Source organism: Scyliorhinus canicula, chromosome 30 (genome assembly GCF_902713615.1).
Source record: "Scyliorhinus canicula chromosome 30, sScyCan1.1, whole genome shotgun sequence".
NCBI classification, from domain to species: Eukaryota; Metazoa; Chordata; class Chondrichthyes; order Carcharhiniformes; family Scyliorhinidae; genus Scyliorhinus; species Scyliorhinus canicula.
The window spans coordinates 15,501,936-15,519,370 of NC_052175.1; the positions used below are offsets into that span (position 1 = coordinate 15,501,936).

At 46.8% G+C, this 17,435-nt stretch overlaps 1 protein-coding gene across 4 annotated transcripts in view; it reads right to left on the reverse strand.

Moving 5' to 3' along the window:
* Positions 1-4,979: 4,979 nt before the first annotated feature.
* The window catches only part of chtopa (chromatin target of PRMT1a), a 44,644-nt gene continuing 32,188 nt past the window's right edge, over positions 4,980-17,435 (reverse strand). The window contains exons 4-6 of one of the 4 annotated variants that reach the window (XM_038787253.1): positions 15,552-15,717; positions 11,885-12,004; positions 4,980-5,609 (exon numbers count right to left, since the gene is read on the reverse strand). In XM_038787253.1, coding sequence (XP_038643181.1) covers positions 5,404-5,609; positions 11,885-12,004; positions 15,552-15,717 — 492 coding nt within the window. In that variant the 3' untranslated portion in view covers positions 4,980-5,403. The remainder of the gene's footprint in view (positions 5,610-11,884; positions 12,005-15,551; positions 15,718-17,435) is intronic. The other 3 variants (XM_038787254.1, XM_038787251.1, XM_038787250.1) reach the window with 3 other exon arrangements.

Here is a 17,435-nt window from a genome sequence, read left to right on the forward strand (position 1 = left end):
CCCCCCACAGGCAGTGTATTCACACCCCCCAGGCTGTGTATCCCCCCCCCACCCCCCCAGGCAGTGTATTCCACCCCCCCCAGGCTGTGTATTCCCCCTCCCCCAGGCAGTGTATTCCACCCCCCCCACCCCCGGCTGTGTATTCCACTCCCCCCCCCCCCCAGGCTGTGTATTCCACCCCCCCCCCCCCAGGCTGTGTATTCCACTCCCCCCCCCAGGCTGTGTATTCCACCCCCCCCAACACCTTTCCTCAGGCAGTGTATTCCACCCCCCCCTCCCCCCCAGGCAGTGTATTCCATTCCCCCCCTCCCTCCCAGGCAGTGTATTCCACCCCCCCCCCCCCCCCACCCCCCCAGGCAGTGTATTCCACCCCCACCCCCACCTTTCCCCAGGCAGTGTATTCCATCTCCCCCCCCCCCCCCCAGGCAGTGTATTCCACCCCCCCCCCCCACACACCTTTCCCCAGGCAGCGTATTCCACCCCCCCCCCACCTTTCCCCAGGCAGTGTATTCCATCTCCCCCCCCCACCCCCAGGCAGTGTATTCCACCCCCCCCCCCCACACACCTTTCCCCAGGCAGCGTATTCCACCCCCCCCACCTTTCCCCAGGCAGTGTATTCCATCTCCCCCCCCCCCCCCAGGCAGTGTATTCCACCCCCCCCCCCCCCACACACCTTTCCCCAGGCAGCGTATTCCACCCCCCCCACCTTTCCCCAGGCAGTGTATTCCATCTCCCCCCCCCACCTTTCCCCAGGCAGTGTATTCCATCTCCCCCCCCCCCCCCCCCCAGGCAGTGCATTCCACCCCCCTACCTTTCCCCAGGTAGTGTATTCCATCTCCCCCCCTCCCAGGCAGTGTATTCCACCCCCCCCACCTTTCCCCAGGCAATGTATTCCATCTCCCCCCCCCTCCCAGGCAGTGTATTCATTCCCCATCCAGGCATATTGCACCCCCTCCCAACCCAGCAGTGCTTTTCACCCCCCCCCCCCCCCCCCCCCCCGGCAGCGTATTTTAGCCAACCCCACCCCCCGCCAATATATTCCACCCCACCCCTTCCCCCAGCAGTATATTCCCCCCCCCCCCCCGCAGTGTATTCCACCACACCCCACCCCTCCCCCTAACAGTATAAGACCATAAGACATAGGAGCAGAATTGGGCCACTCGGCCCATCGAGTCTGCTCCGCCATTCAATCACGGCTGATATTTTCTCCTCCCCATAACCCCTGATCCCCTTATTAATCAAGAATCCAACTATCTGTCTTAAAGATGCTCATTTGGCCTCCACAGCCTTCTGCGGCAATGCGTTCCACAGATTCACCACCCTCTGGCTGAAGAAATTCCTCTTCTCAGTTTTAAAGGATTGTCCCTGTAGTCTGAGATGGTGTCCACTGCTTCTAGTTTTTCCGACAAGTGGAAACATCCGCTCCACATCGACTCTATCCAGGCCTTGCACTATCTTGTAAGTTTCAATAAAATCCCCCCATATCCTTTTGAACTCCAACTAGTAACGACCCAGAGTCCTCAACCGTTCCTCATACGACAAGTTCTTCATTCCAGGGATCATTCTTGTGAACCTCCTCTGGACCCTTTCCAAGGCCAGCAATCCTTCCTTAGATACGGGGCCCAAAACTGCTCACAATACTCCAAATAGGATCTGACCAGAGCCTTATACAGCCTCAGACGTACATCCCTGGTCTTCTATTCTAGCCCTCTCGACATGAATGCGGATTCCAAAACTACACACAATACTCTAGCTGTGACCTAATGCCACAGGAGTGTCCCTTTAAGAAATGTTTTTGTCTTATCACATAGCTTCAGTGATGTCATTGTGTGGGTGGAGCTGGGCTGTGGCTCGGAGTTTACTTTTGGTTTGGGCGTTGAACTGCGCAGGTTGAAAGAAGTGTTTCTCCATCGTCATTTTAAAAGCTGTTTCCAGACTGCTTGACAACTTAAAGAGATAATTGCTTTCTGGAAGGAATTCAAACCTGCTGTTTAAGAAGGGGAACAGAGTATCAATAACAAGGCTTATACCAGTGAGAATGCAGTGTGCCGGGCCACACTTTTGAAAAGGGGTTTCTGGTTTTACTTGGATTTTGTTATTAAATTGGAACAGTTAAGGGGGAAATTCTTTAAGGGTTAAACATAGATTACTGTAACTGTGTGGGGTATTTATGTTTGTAGCTGATAAAAATTCTTAGTGTGTGTTTATACAAATGTTAACTAAATTCATAGAATAAAGCTTGTTTTTTTTATTAAAAGCACCTGAGAATTCTGTTGAATAACGCCTGAAAGGCGGGCTCTTGTGCTCATCATAACCTAAAATCAATAAAGTTATAGGTCAGGTGAACTCCATGATATACTTTGGGGTTTTCTATGTGATGTCCAGAGGGCTGTAACGTGCCCAATTTCAAAATGTGGTGTTCCTCCAGTTCGCGATGGGCACCCCTGGAGCATTGCAGAAAGTCTAAGGATGGACATGTGGTGCATGAAGCGGAGTTGAAATGGTCAGCAACCGGGAAGGTTAGGGTTATGCTTGTGGGGGGAGCCAAGATGTTCTGCAAAGTGGTCACCGAGCCTGTGTTTGGTCTCCCCAATGTAGAGACCATCACATTGGGACGAACGAATACAATAGATCAAGTTGAAGGAGGTGCAAGTGAGATGTTGCTTCACCTGAATGTTGGGGGCCCCTCGGGGAAGGGACAGATGTTGCACCTTCTGCGATTTGATGGGAAGGTGCTGTGAGAAGGGGGATGATGGGTTCAGGGCAATGGAAAAGTAGATCAGGGTACCACAGAGGGATGCGGAATGCTGATGGGATGGAGGCAAGAGGAAGATGTGTTTGTGCTGGAGTTGGTGGAAACGGCAGAGGGTGATTCTTTGCAAGCACAGCTCAGTGCGCTGAGAAATGAGGGCAAGAGGGACCCAGTCGTGGTTCTGGGAGGGAAGGGAAGGGGTAGGGGTGAGGGAAGAGGTGTGGGAGATGGATTGGACACGATCAAGTGTCCTATTGGCCACAATGGGAATCTTCGGTTGAGAAAAAAGGCAGACGTCAGAAGCACTGTTTTCGCAAGTGACACCTTTGGAATAGATGCAGTGAAGGTGGCGAAACTGACAGAAACCGGCTGAGTTTATCCAGCATTTTTTGGTTAGGATTTAGTCATGTGTACCGAGGTACAGTGAAAAGTATCGTTCTGCGTAGAGTCCAGATCGTTCCATACATAAAAAACACAGGACATAAGATAAATACACAAAGTAAATACATAAGACTTAGGTGAATTGGATATTCTGAATTCTCCCCCTGTACCTGAAATGTGCAATGTGGCGACGAGGGGATTGTCACAGTAACTTCATTGCAGTGTTAATGTAAGCCTACTTGTGACAATAAAGATTATTTTAAAAAAAAGTTAATGACCATTGCATCACGGTGATCTGTGCCCCTGAAGTGTTAACCATGGGATTGTAGTTTAAAAAATACTGAAAGCACATCCATCAGAGAAACACACCAGCATGCAGCTAAGTAATTAGGACGACAAATGAATGTTGGCCTTTATTGCAAGGTGGACGGGGTATAAAAGTTTGGAAATCTTGCTACAACTATACAGGGCATTGGTGATACACCAAGAGTATGGTGTAGTTTTGGCCACCTTCTTGAGGAACTTATTTGTGTTGGAAGCAGTTCAGAGATTGACTGTTGAATGAAGCACACAGTTACTGTCATGTGAGAGTACCTTTAAGAAATGGGTGTTTTTATCAAATTGCTGTAGTGGATGTACCTTTAAGAAATGGGTGTTTATCAGTTATGTCAGAGTGTGGGTGGAGCTGGGCTGTCTGTTTGCATTTACTTTTGCTTTGAGCTGTCTGCTACAGGGTGTTTTATAGTTTCGTTTTGCAGATTGGGAGCTGCATCCAGCAAAATCAGGTGCAATTCTGATTTCTTTCTGCAGGAAGTCTTCAAATCACTTGCCCATTTAAAAGTGATAACTGCTCTCAGTCGTGAATTTAAACCTGAAACCTGAATTTAAAAAGGGTCGTTTGTCTTATGGATGTTAATAAGGAAAGATTAAGGTTTACTTATAGAATAGTTTCTGTTGGGAGGATTGGTGCTGATAGTTGTCAAGTTGTTTACTGTGGGTTTATATTAACTGGTTTCATAAACATTGTTTTAATTTAAAAGAACTGTAGATCTCTGTTGCATCGCACCTGCAGAGTGGGCCCACAACCACAATCTATCAAAAGTTGTGGGTCAGGTGAACTCCATGATACACTTTGGGGTTCTCTAAACCCTGGCCCATAACAGTACAGACTCTATAACTGGCTCCAATCAGCCTGGGGCAGAGCTCCTGCTTCTGACCACCCCATAGTTGTAGTAGAAAAGGCACATGCAGGTATCAGGTGTCTTAGTTGTAAAGGCCTCCACAGTTAAATATCCATCAAACGCACAACACTCCCATGGTTACCTTCACGGATAGGACAGAATAGTGAACAGGTAACAAAAACAAGTGGGGAAACTAATTACTGCAGATGCTGGAACTCGAGAATCAAAACAGAAAACTCCAGTACAGTCGAGTGGGGCAGGGCGGTCCCAGAAAGCAGAGTCTGGATGTGACGGTGAATTTTCTCAGTATGACATGGGGGACGCGTGAGAATTCCCAGAATGCTGTGCCGGTAGGTGAGGCTGGACATCCTGGGAATGCCGTGCCAGAGGTGGGATGAGGTGTGATCAACAGAACATTCGACTTCAGTAGGACACCAGTGACATCTGGTGGCAAAACCTTTAGCGAAAACTGCACAATGGCATTTCAGTGCGCCTCGGGCACATCAGGTGGATTGTCTCCACGACGGAGGAGACCAGAATGATTGAGACGGCTATCTGCCTGCTTAAACTGCAACTCCGACCACTCAAAGGTAGAGGCGAAACGAAAGAAAAACAAATAAATGCATACAAGGCTGCAGCAGAAATAAACAACAGCAGATCTTTAGAACTCTTAAAATTTTATGATAAACGGATTCTGCCACAATGTGGCAGATTGTTAATGTAGTCTGCACTCCTTAAAAAAAAAAACAAGGGACGGGAAGGTTTTAACACAGTAAAAACAACCTCTGAAACTACAATATTCTCAGTCTCTAAGGAAAGAGAATAAACTTTATACAATGTCATGATGATTACACAATTGAAAAGAACAGCGGGGTTTCCAAACAGGACCATGAACTTCTCAAAATGTAAAAATGTCAAAGGACAGGAATTAAAAAGCAAACCCTTTGACATCAGACTATTGGTCAGTCCAAATGCAGCTTATATCGTTTCCTGAAAAGTCTTCTTTCCGTTTCTTGTATAGTTTCGCTAGAATCTCAATTCAAAGTTCAGATACTATCAGTAAAACTAGCATTGCCCAAGTGAATGTCGCTAATCGTTTGCTTCGCCGTCCGCTTGCGCCATGTACGCATCAAGCTCGGCGTCAAGATGCCCCTTCGTCTTCGACATGTACGCATCCAACTGATTGTCCAGCTGCTCGCGGGTCAGCGGGGGGCGGGTCACTCCTCTTCCTCGCCCCCGGCCTCTACCTCGACTGGGGAAGCCACCTCTACCGCGGCCCACTATTCCTCCGCGACCTGACACAAAAGATAGAACCAAAGTTAGGAAGAGGACACAAAAAGTCGACAGCGGGATACAAACAGGTCACGCTAATGGCAAAACATTCAGCAGATGGGACGTATAGCCTGGGAAAATGTGAGGTTGTCTACTTTCAAAGAAGAGTAGAACAATAGATTATTTAAATGGAGGGCTTGCAGGATGCTGTCGGAGGGAATTGGCGGTCCTGGTCGACAAATCAGAAAAAAAACAGCACGTTGGTACAGCAAGTAATTAGGAAGGCAAATGCAATGTTGGCCTTAAAAGTGGGGAATTCTAGCTCCAATTGTACTGGACATTGGCAGGGCCACAGCTGGAGTAACGTGTAGCTTCGGTCTCCTCATTTAAGGAGGGATATACTTGCATGAGAAGCAGCTCCGAGGAGGGTTCACGAGAATGATTACTGGAACGGGGAGTTTAGCTTGAGAGGAAAGGTTGAGCGGGTTGGGCCTGTGACCGAGTGGTATCGCCACTGGACCATCAAGTCGATGGGCTGAATGGCCTCCTTCAGTCCTGCAAATTCTATGATCCAGAGACCCAGGGTAACACTCTGGGTCAAATCCTGGTAGATGGCGAAATGTAAATTCGAAAATAATCTGGAATTAAAGGTCTAATTATGACCATGAAACCATTGTGATTTGTCATAAAATCCCAGCTGGTTCATTAATATGTCCTTTAGGGAAGGAAATCTGCCATCCTTACCTATTCTGGTCCACATGTCACTCCATAGCGATGTGGCTGTCTGAACTGGATTAAGGCCGTGATCTTACTGAACGAGCAGGTTCAATGGGCCGAAGCTTATGACCAGGGAACAATAAAGTGGATAATTATTTGTTTGTGAAACTTTCTGCCGGTCCTTTGTGTAACCTTGCAGGTTAGATTCCAGGATCTGTATCTTAGCTAAAGTTAGCAGAGGGGGATGACAATAATTGTTGACACCTGTGGGAACAGGAGAGAGGATCACCAGGGAGGATGGCTCCTGGTCAGCAGCCAGCTGGAAAGGTACTTCTGCATACAGCAGGGACAGGACCCCTGCTCCTTCCCCAGGTTAAACAGCTTGCCAACTGTTTCACATCTTAGTTCCTGCACCAGTTTAGAAATCTATGGAAACAGACCATTCAGCCCACTGCTACCTCACAGCTCCAGGGACCCGGTCAGCACCGCTGCCTCACAGCTCCAGGGACCCGGGATAGATTCCCGGTTTGGGTGACTGTCTGTGCGGAGTCTGCACATTCTCCCCGTGTCTGCGTGGGTTTCCTCCAGGTGCTCCGGTTTCCTCCCACAGGCCAAAGATTAGGTGGATTGGTCGTGCTAAATTGCCCTTCGTGTCCAAAAGGTTAGGTGGGGTTACTGGGAGAGGGTGGAGCTGTGGGCTTAAGTAGGGTGCTCTTTCAAAGGGCTGGTGCAGACCCAATGGGCCGAATGGCCTCCTTCTGCACTGTGAATTCTATGAACCCACACTGGCATTTACCATGCACATTAGCAAACTGTCTTCTTCAATTTACTCATGTTCAGTAAACGACAGTTGCCTAAAAACTAACCAAGGTATGAGTTCAACAGAGTGTGTATAATCTTTCAGTGCTACAAGTAGGCTTAAATCAACACTGCAATGAAGTTACTGTGGAAATCCTCTAGTCCCCACATTCTGGCGCCTGCTCAGGTGCACGGAGGGAGAATTCAGAATGTCCAATTTACCTAACAGCACGTCTTTCGGGACTTGTGGGAGGGAACCGGAGCACCCACAGGAAACCCACCCAGACACAGGGAGAACGTGCAAACTCCACATAGACAGTGACCCAGAGCCGGAACCGAACCTGGGACCTCGGCGCCGTGAGGCTGCATTGCTACCAGAGTGCCTTTTCATAAACTTAAAATTCATTCTTGAGATAAGAGTGTCACTAAGAAGGCAAGCGTTTATTACCCACCCTCAGCTGCCCACAAGGTAGTTGGTGGTTGTGGGCCATCTTCCCGAATCACTGCAGTCCATGGTCCAATCATGCTCCCTCAGTGCTGTGACATATGGGTTGATCCAGCAATGAAGGAATAGCAATAGATGTCTAGTAAGAAGTCTTACAGAACCAGGCTAAAGTCCAACAGGTTTGTTTCAAACACGAGCTTTCGGAGCACTGCTCCTTCCTCAGGTGAATGAAGAGATATGTTCCAGAAACATATATATAGACAATGTCAAAGGTGCCAGACAATGCTTGGAATGCGAGCATTTGCGGGTAATGATTAATGAAAGATGAGTCATAGCCACAGAAACCCAGGGAAACCGGGTGCTAATGGCCACAGAAACCAAGGGGAAAGAGTGTTAATGGCAGTCCCCAGAGGGGACAAGAGATGAAAGGTCAAACAGCAGGGAAACTAACATCAGAGGATGAACTGTAGGTGGGGGAGGGCAAGGGGGAAGCAAAGATGAAAAAAGTGCAGGAAAGGTGGATAAGGTTGGGGGGGGGGGGGGATTAAATGTATATCAAGAAAGAAATGGTAAAAGACAGTTAAAATGAAATGAAAACAAATGGGTTGAGGTGGGGCTGATCATCTGAAGTTGTTGAATTCGATGTTGAGACCGGAAGGCGTGCCTAACCGGAAGATGAGATGTTGTTCCTCCAGTTTGCGCTGCGCTTCACTGGAACATTGCAGCAGGCCAAGGACAGACATGTGGGCATCGGAGCAGGGTCTTGTGTTAAATGGCAAGCAACAGGAAGGTCAGGGTCCTGAATGCGCACAGACCAAAGATGCTCAGCAAAGCGATCACCCAGTCTGCGTTTGGTCTCTCCGATATAGAGACCACATTGGGAGCAGCGAATGCAGTAGATCAAATTGGAAGAGATGCAAGTGAAATGCTGCTGAACCTGGAATGAGTGTTTTGGACCTGGGATGTTAAGCTGTTATAACTCATCTTTCATTCCTCCTCCACAGTACAAATATTTCCAACTTTCTCTGACTGTTAGCTTTGACAAAGAGTCATTGGACTCGAAACGTTAGCTCTTTTCTCTCCCGACAGATGCTGCCAGACCTGCTGAGATTTTCTAGCATTTTCTCTTTTGGTTTCTGAATTCTCCCTCTGTGTACCCGAACAGGCGCTAGAATGTGGCGACTAGGGGATTTTCACAGGAACTTCATTGCAGTGTTAATGTCAGCCTACTTGTGACAATAATAAAGACTATTATTATTCTCCTGTTGGTAGTTTAATTGCCCGCCACCATCCATTACAGGATGTGACAGGGTTGCAGAGCTTTGACCTGATCGATTGTGGGATTGTTTTATTCCGATTGTACCAGGCTGCTTTCTCTGCTTGGGATGCATCCAGTCTTGTATATCAATACTGTTCTGAAATTGCTTTGAATCAATCTTCGGAGATAAGGATGAGGATAATTCACCTGACATTGCAGGAAAAGTAATAATGAATGAAGGACTGGAGCACACTGAGGTTGAATGTCACTTCCTTAGCCAAACTCGCATTCAATCAACCAGCTGCGTGGTATGTCAAAAATCCTGGAGGATCAAGTCCGGAGGAAGAATGTCCGGGTCGTCATCTCCCATTAGCGTGGAGGCTAAGATGCCGGTTAAGTTTTGAGAGCTGACTGCCATGTTTTCATAAACTGGATGTGAAGTCTGAGCGTTTCAAATTGGAAAGGGCGCACCGCATCCTGTCTGAGACCCAGTGACAATCAACGTCCTATGCCCATCGTTCACTTGCCCAACAAGATCGGCAGAAGGTTCTGGAGGTGGTGAGGCATGGGGGGGGGGGGGGTCTGGCTCCATGAGGGAGTGTGGATTTAATTTTCCCAGGATTTTTGAGCAGTGACACAGCAGAAGTGCAGAGGTTTGAATGAAGTGAGAGAACAGTTCAAGGCAGCCGGAGTGAATTATGCCCTACTTTATCCTGGGATCCCGAGGGCGATATCCGATAACTCCGTTCGGTCTTTCAATAATCTGGCTTCGGCCTTGGCAAAGTCGACAGAAAGCGAGGCTTTGGATTGACAGTCTGCAGCTTGTTGAATATTCTAAATGTGGCATGAAAATCCTGTATGCTCCTGAATGTGCAGGCAGTTCATTACCCTGTCTAAAGGAAAAAGATCCTGTCCTCCCTTAACCGAGAAAGTGGACATAGCCTTCTTACAGGAGACTCATGTGCATGGCCTACACCCTGGGGTTTTAAGGGAGGTGGAGCAGAGATAGTGGCTGCATTGGTTATGATATTTCAGAATTCCCTGGATTCTGCAACGGTCCCAGTGGATTGGAAACACGCTAATGTGACGCCCTTATTCGAAAAGTAGGAAACTATAGACCGGTTAGCTTGACCTCTGTGGTGGGGAAGTTGCTGGAATCTATCGTTAAGGAGCAGATGATTGAACATTTGGAAAGTCAAGTTCAATCCAGAATAATTTTCTGAAGGATAAGTCATGCTTGACAAACTTGCTCGAGTTCGAGGACGTAACTAGCAAGGTGGACAACGAGGAACCTGTGGATGTGATATATCTAGACTTCCAGAAGGCTTTTGACAAGATGCCACATAAAAGACTGATCCAGAAGACGAGATCGCAGGGGATCTCAATCAGAGTACTAGATTGGATTGAGAACTGGCTGACTGACAGAAAGTAGAGGGTTGCGATAAATGCGTCTGTCTCTGGTTGGTGAGCTGTAACTAGCAGGATGCCCAAGGGTCAGTCCTCGGACCTCAACTGTTTACAATCTATATAAATGATCAGCAAGCAGGGACAGATTGTGACATAGCAAAATTCACGGATGATACTAAAATAGGTGGGAAAGCAGGCAGTGAAGAGGATATAAAGATATCACAGACAGATATAGATATAGATAGGCTAGGAGATTGGGCCTAAATTTGGCAGATGGAGTTTAATGTAGATAAATATAAGGTTATCCATTTTGGCCGGAAAAAATAGTCAGGCAAATTATCTAATGGAAAGCAGATTCAAAATGCTCCTGTGCACAGGGATCTGGGTGTCTTTGTTCATGAATCGCAGAAAGTTGGTATGCAGGTACAGCACGTAATTAAAAAGGCAAACGTAATGTTAGCGTTTATTGCAAAGGACTGGAGTATAAAAGTAGAGAAGTGTTGTTGCAATTGTATAGGGTGTTGGTGAGACCACATCTGGAGTAGTGTGTCCAGTTTGGGTCTCCTTATTTGAGGAAGGATGTGGTGGATTGGAGGCAGTTCAGAGGAGGCTCACCAGATTGATTCCGGGGATGAAAGGGTTGACGTACGAGGAGAGATTAAACAATTTGGGCTTATAGTCGCTGGAGTTTAGAAGGATGAGAGGGGATCTGATCGAGTGATTGATAAAGTAAACGTTGACCAAACTGTGAAGCAATCTAGAACGGGAGGTCACAGATATAGGTTGAGAGGCGGTAGATTTAGAACTGAGATGAGGAGGAACTACTTCACGCAGAGGGTGGTGAATTTGTGGAATTCGCTGCCTCATAGTGCGGTGGAGTCTGAATCATTAAACAGTCTCAAGAAAGAGATAGATATATTTTTGATTAAAAAAGCAAGTTAAAAGGATATGTGGAACAGGCAGAGAGGTGGGCTCGAGACCAGGAAGAGATCAGCCACGATGTGACTGAGTGGTGGTGCAGGCTCTGGGGGGCTGAATTGACGAATTCTGCTCCTAATTCCTATGTCCCGTGTTCCTATGACAAGTTAAGGCGGATTTCCTTTGCCTGCCTCACTCTCGACTAGTTGCAGGGAAGTAGCAATTTTGGTCAATAAGAATGTTCCCTTCAAGATAGAAAATTGTGTGACGGGGGGGGAGGGGGTTGAGATATGATTGTTCAGGATCTTGTATATGGAGAATCTGTCTCAATAATGAATGCGTATAGCCCTCCAAGTGTTTATTACTAAAGGCTTTGTGGAGTTCTTTGTGGGCGAGGGCTTCAATTGTCATTTCTCCGTGTGTCTGTATGGGTTTCCTCCGGGTGCTCCGGTTTCCTCCCCCAGGTCCCAAAAGACGTGCTCGTTGGGCATTCTGAATTCTCCCTTCATGTACCCGAACAAGCTCCGGAATGTGGCGACTCGGGGCTTTTCACAGTAACTTCACTGCAGTGTTAATGTGAGGCTACTTGTGGCAATAATAAAGTTTATCGTTATTAGTTCTCCAATTTCCTGGTCTGTAAATGCTACTCTATAGTCACCCCCCGGTGTGCAAAGGTGTTCAGTCATTGCTGAAATACAAGACAATGTTCGAGAAGGTTAACCATGCGGCATCCATTAGGCCAGCGTTAGAACTACCTCTACCACCGATCCCTCCTCGTCCAGGTGGCCCTCCTCGGCTCAGGCCTCCTCGACCCCTCATTCCACCTCGTTTCAGTCCTAATCTTGGAACTCCACCACGTCCTCTTGGACCCTGACCTAAGGAAAACAAATACACACGTGTGGATAAGGCTACTTTGTGCGCCACTTTATAGCTACAAGCTTAAACAAAACTGAAATTTGAGTGTCAAAGGAACCACCCACAATGTAGTGGGATATAGGATTTAAAAAGACAAAAAGGAAAGATCCTGAAAATACCTGGGATGGGGAGTAGTCAAGGGTATGACTGTTCCTTTATGAACAATTACAGTTGTAAAATCATGAAATGAAAATCGCTTGTCATCACAAGTAGGCTTCAAATGAAGTTACTGTGAAAAGCCCCTAGTCGCCACATTCCGGCGACTGTTCGGGGAGGCTGGTACGGGAATTGAACCCCCGCTGCTGGCCTTGTTCGGCTTTACAAGCCAGCTGTTTAGCCCACCGTGCTAAACTGACCCCATACCTAAATTAATCAGTTTTTAAACATTTAAATTTTAGAGTACCCAATTCATTTTTCCAATTAAGGGGCAATTAAGTGTGGCCAATCCACCTACCCTGCACATCTTTGGGTTGTGGGGGCGAAACCCACGCAGACACGGGGAGAATGTGCAAACTCACGAACCTCAATGAAGTTACTGTGAAAAGCCCCTAGTCGCCACATTCCGGCGCCTGTTCGGGGAGGTCGGTACGGGAATTGAACCGTGAAGCTGGCATTGTTCTGCACTGCAAGGCAGCTGCTTAGCCCACTGGGATAAACCAGCCCCTTAATACCTTATCGTCACAAGTAGGCTTCAAATGAAGTTACTGTGAAAATCTCCTGGTCGCCACAATCCGGCGCCTGTTCGGGGAGGCCGGTACGGGAATTGAACCCACGCTGCTGGCATTGTTCTGTATTGCGAGCCAGCTGTTTAGCGCACTGTGCTAAACTAGCCCCATGGCACCAGAGATGAGAAACTATAAAAAGAACATATCACAGGGCTGTGCTTCAAAGGGCTGCCAAGGTATTGCGCGCAAATGTGGATGACATTTCACATCAGCACTTTGCAGTTATAACATCAGGTGAGCATTAAAGATGTCATGGTGGACAGGCTAACAAATGTGGAACTGTGACACAGCAAGGAACTCATGCCTTCCAAGAGAGAAGATTAAATGAATAAAATAAGTCAAGTGTTACAGCACTTGCATCTCAAGTCTGTTCCAGTACTTTTATCCGTGCACACCAGGCACAGCCACTTCATTCCAAAACTGAACAGAATTGCCCTTGTTCAAAATATTTTTTAATTCATTCCTGGGATGGGGGCATTGCTGTCTGGGTCAGCATTTGTTTCCCACCCCCAATTGCCCCTGAATCGGAGTGGTCAGCCGCATCGCCGTGAGGGTCTGGAGTCACATATGGCCGGACTGGGTAAGGACGGCAGATTTACTTCCCTGAAGGACATTAGCGGACCAGATGGATTTTTACAACAATCGGCAATGGTTGCACGCTCATCATTTGAGACTTTTAATTCCAGATTTTTACTGAATTCAAATTTCACTGTCAGCCACGTGTCGCGTGAGTGTACCTTTAAGAAAGGTTTAGTCTCGTATCATGTAGCACATTGGGCTGTGGGGTGAGAGAGAATTCAGTTTGTCTGCTGTGGACTGCAGAAGGAGAAAGAGGTGTTTTCCCCTGTTTTCATTTTAAAAGCTGTTCCAGTAAAAAGCACATTGGTTGTGGCCAACTGCCCTGGTAACTTGAAAGATATAGTTTGATTTTCGGAAGGGGCTTGAATTTGCTGGTTGGAACTGGATCAGAATTTCAGGGAAAGGACCAGTGCCATTCAAGTGAGAATACAATGTGCTGGGCCACGCCCTTTTGTTATTGAATAGGAACAGCTAAGAGGGAATTCATTAAGTGTTATATACATAGATTACTGTAGCTATGTGGTGTCTTTAGGTTTGTAATTGAAGGGCAGCACGGTGGCACAGTGGGTTAGCAATGCTGCCTCACGGCGCCGAGGTCCCAGGTTCGATCCCGGCTCTGGGTGATTGTCCGTGTGGAGTTTGCACATTCTCCCCGTGTTTGCGTGGGTTTCGCCCCAACAACCTGCAAAGATGTGCAAAATAGGTGAAATGGCCAGGCTAAATTGACCCTTAATTGGAAAAAATGAATTGGGTACTCTAAATTTAAAAAAAGTAATTGATAAAAATTCTTGCTGTGTTTATTATATATATATATATGTAAATATGTTAACTACATTCTTAGAATATTGATTTGATTACAGCGTTTAGGAAGTCTGATGAGTCGTACCTGCAGTGAAGGCTTGTGTGTTTATTCTAACCAAATTCAACTTAAAAGTTATATCGGTCAGGGTAACTTTGGAGTTTCGAAGTCCTGGCCAATAACACATGGTGGGATTTGAACCTGGGGCCCCAGACCATTATACTGGGTCTCTGGATTACTGGTCCAGTGACAATATCACTACCTCCCCAAAAGGATGTACGGATAAGTTCCGTAACTGCAAGCCTGTCAGATTAACCTCAGTGGTGGGGAAGATTTTAGAAATGATTCATTTTGGCAAATGTGGGTTAGGACTGAGTTTAGGAGGCGTAGGACTGAGTTTAGGAGGAACCTCTTCACCCAAAGGGTTGTGAATCTATGGAATTCCTTGCCCAGTGAAGCAGTTGAGGCTCCTTCATTACATGTTTTTAAGATAAAGATAGATAGTTTTTTGAAGAATAAAGGGATTAAGGGTTATGGTGTTCGGGCCGGAAAGTGGAGCCGAGTCCACAAAAGATCAGCCATGATCTAATTGAATGGCGGAGCAGGCTCGAGGGGCCAGATGGCCTACTCCTGCTCCTAGTTCTTATGTTGTTATGTTCTAATTAACGAAAGCCAGCACGGATTTAAAGGCAAATCGTGGTCAAATAAGTTGCTCGAACATTTTGAAGAGGAAACAGAGGGTACATGAGAGTAATGTGGTTGAACTAACGTAGATGTAATTCCAAAAGGCATTTGATAAAGTGCAGCACAATAGCCTTTGAGCAAATTTAGAGTGCTAAACCCTAAGCCTAATTTTCTTTGTTCTTTAACTGCAGCAATGAAAGACAAGGACTGGTACCATTATGGTGCAATCCACACTGTCACCATATCCCAAACATTCCACAGGTAACTATTTTAATAAAATTAATAGGATGCGGACATCGCTGGCTAGGCCAGCATTTATTGCCCATCCCTAATTGCCCAAGGTGGTGGTGAGCTGATTTCTTGAAGCACTGCAGTCTACATGGTGTAGGTATACCCATGGTTCAGCCCAGGAGGGTATTCCAGGATAATAAAGGGATGACGATATACTTCAAAACCAGCTTCACGTTCGGCTCGGAGGGGAATTTCCAGCTGGCGGTGTCCCAATTCATTTTCTGCCCTATTTTTGTGTTGTGCTCAGAGGTCTGCTGTAGTGAAATCAAAGCAACCTCCACCTGGCCCCATCTTGATCAATCTGGATTATGTCCAGACCTACTGATTTCAGAGACAATGGGTCAGTGCTCCCATCCATCATGGATCACATCAGCAGCCATTCAGCTGTAACTCATGCACTTTGGATACCTCTGAATTATCAGCACATACCTCGGAGAGAGAGCCCTCCTCTCAGGCCGCCTCTTCCGCCACGACCAAGGCGCACACCTCCTCTTGGAGATCCCCGACCTACAATTGGTCCTCGTGCCAAAGCTCCCACGGGGCGTCCCAATCGTGCTTGGATGTTGCTCTTACCTAGACGTTGTTTCAGACTCTTCTGGGCAATAAAGTTACAAAATTAACTTTTTGAATATGGACAGAGTTCAAGATACACCAACGCAGCTTACAGCAAGGAAAAGCTGGGACACTGGGTGGCAAGTGGTGTTGCCATGGAGAATGCATCAGGGGAACAGTTAACTGGCAAGCTTTTGATAAATGCAAACTAACCAAGTCAACCCTGATTGATCAAGGCATCACCAGCGGGAGTGAACCAGGGAATGGGCATCCACCAAACTTTTGATCAGTTGAAACAGTGCAATTTGTGGACGTTAATCAAGTAGGAACAGGAGTAGGCCATTCAGCCCATCAAGCCTGCTCCGCCATTCAATTTGATCATGGGTGGCCATCTACCTCATAGTCCTCTCCATATCCTTTGATGTAATAGTTCTCCAGAAATTTAGCGATTTCTATCCGGAACATGCTCAATGATTGACCTTCCACAGCCCTCTGGGATGGAAAATTTCAAAGATTCACCACCCCGAGTGAAGAAATTTCTCTTCATCTTCGTCTTAAATGGCCTACCTCTTATCCTGAGATTTATGTCCCCTGATTTTAGACCCCAGCCAGGGGGAAAACATCTTACCTATATCCACCCGGTCACATCCTGCAAGAATTTTGAAGTTTTAGTGAGGTCACCCCACATCCTTCGAAACTTTAGGGAATACAAGTCGAGTTTCCTCAATCATTCCTCATAAAACAATCCCTCCATCCCAAGGATTAATCTGCTTGAACCTCCGTTGCACTCATACGAAAGCAAGTAAATTCTTCCTTTGATAAGGAAACAAAAACTGTGCACAATAATCCAGATGATTAAGGCTTTATATAACTACAGCATGACATCCTTAATCTTGTACTCAATTCCCCTCGCAATAGATATCAAGGAATTTACAGTGCAGAAGGAGGCCATTCGGCCCATCGAGTCTGCACCGGCTCTTGGAAAGAGCACCCTACCCAAGGTCAACACCTCCACCTTATCCCCATAACCCAGCAAACCCACCCAACACTAAGGGCAATTTTGGACACTAAGGGCAATTTATCACGGCCAATCCACCTAACCTACACATCTTTGGACTTTGGGAGGAAACCGGAGCACCCGGAGGAAACCCACGCACACACGGGGAGGAGGTGCAGACTCGACACAGTGACCCAAGCCGGAATCGAACCTGGGATCCTGGAGCTGTGAAGCAATTGTGCTATCCACAAGGCCAACTTACATTCCCATCCAGCTTGGTGTCATCAGCAAATTTGGAAATATTACAATTGGTCCCCACACCCAAATTATTTATATAGATTCTAGCAGCTGTGCTCAGAGCATGGATTCTTGCTGTTCGCTATTAATAATAGCTTGTCATTCTGAGTATGGGCTGTTTACCCCTTCTCTCTGCTTTCTGTCTGATAACCAACTCTCAATCCATACTAGATGTCTGCCCCAATCTAATGCATTAATTTTATTTGCTGAGCTCGTGTGTGAGACATCATGAAAATCCAAATATACATCATCCACTGGTTGACCTTTATTTATGCTACAAGGGGCTGGTTTAGCACAGTGGGCTTAACAGCTGGCTTGTAATGCAGAACAATGCCAGCAACGCGGGTTCAATTCCCGTACCGGCCTCCCCAAACAGGCGCCAGAACATGGCGACTAGGGGCTTTTCGCAGTAACTTCATTGAAGCCTATTTGTGACAATACGTGATTATTATTATTATTATTAAGTT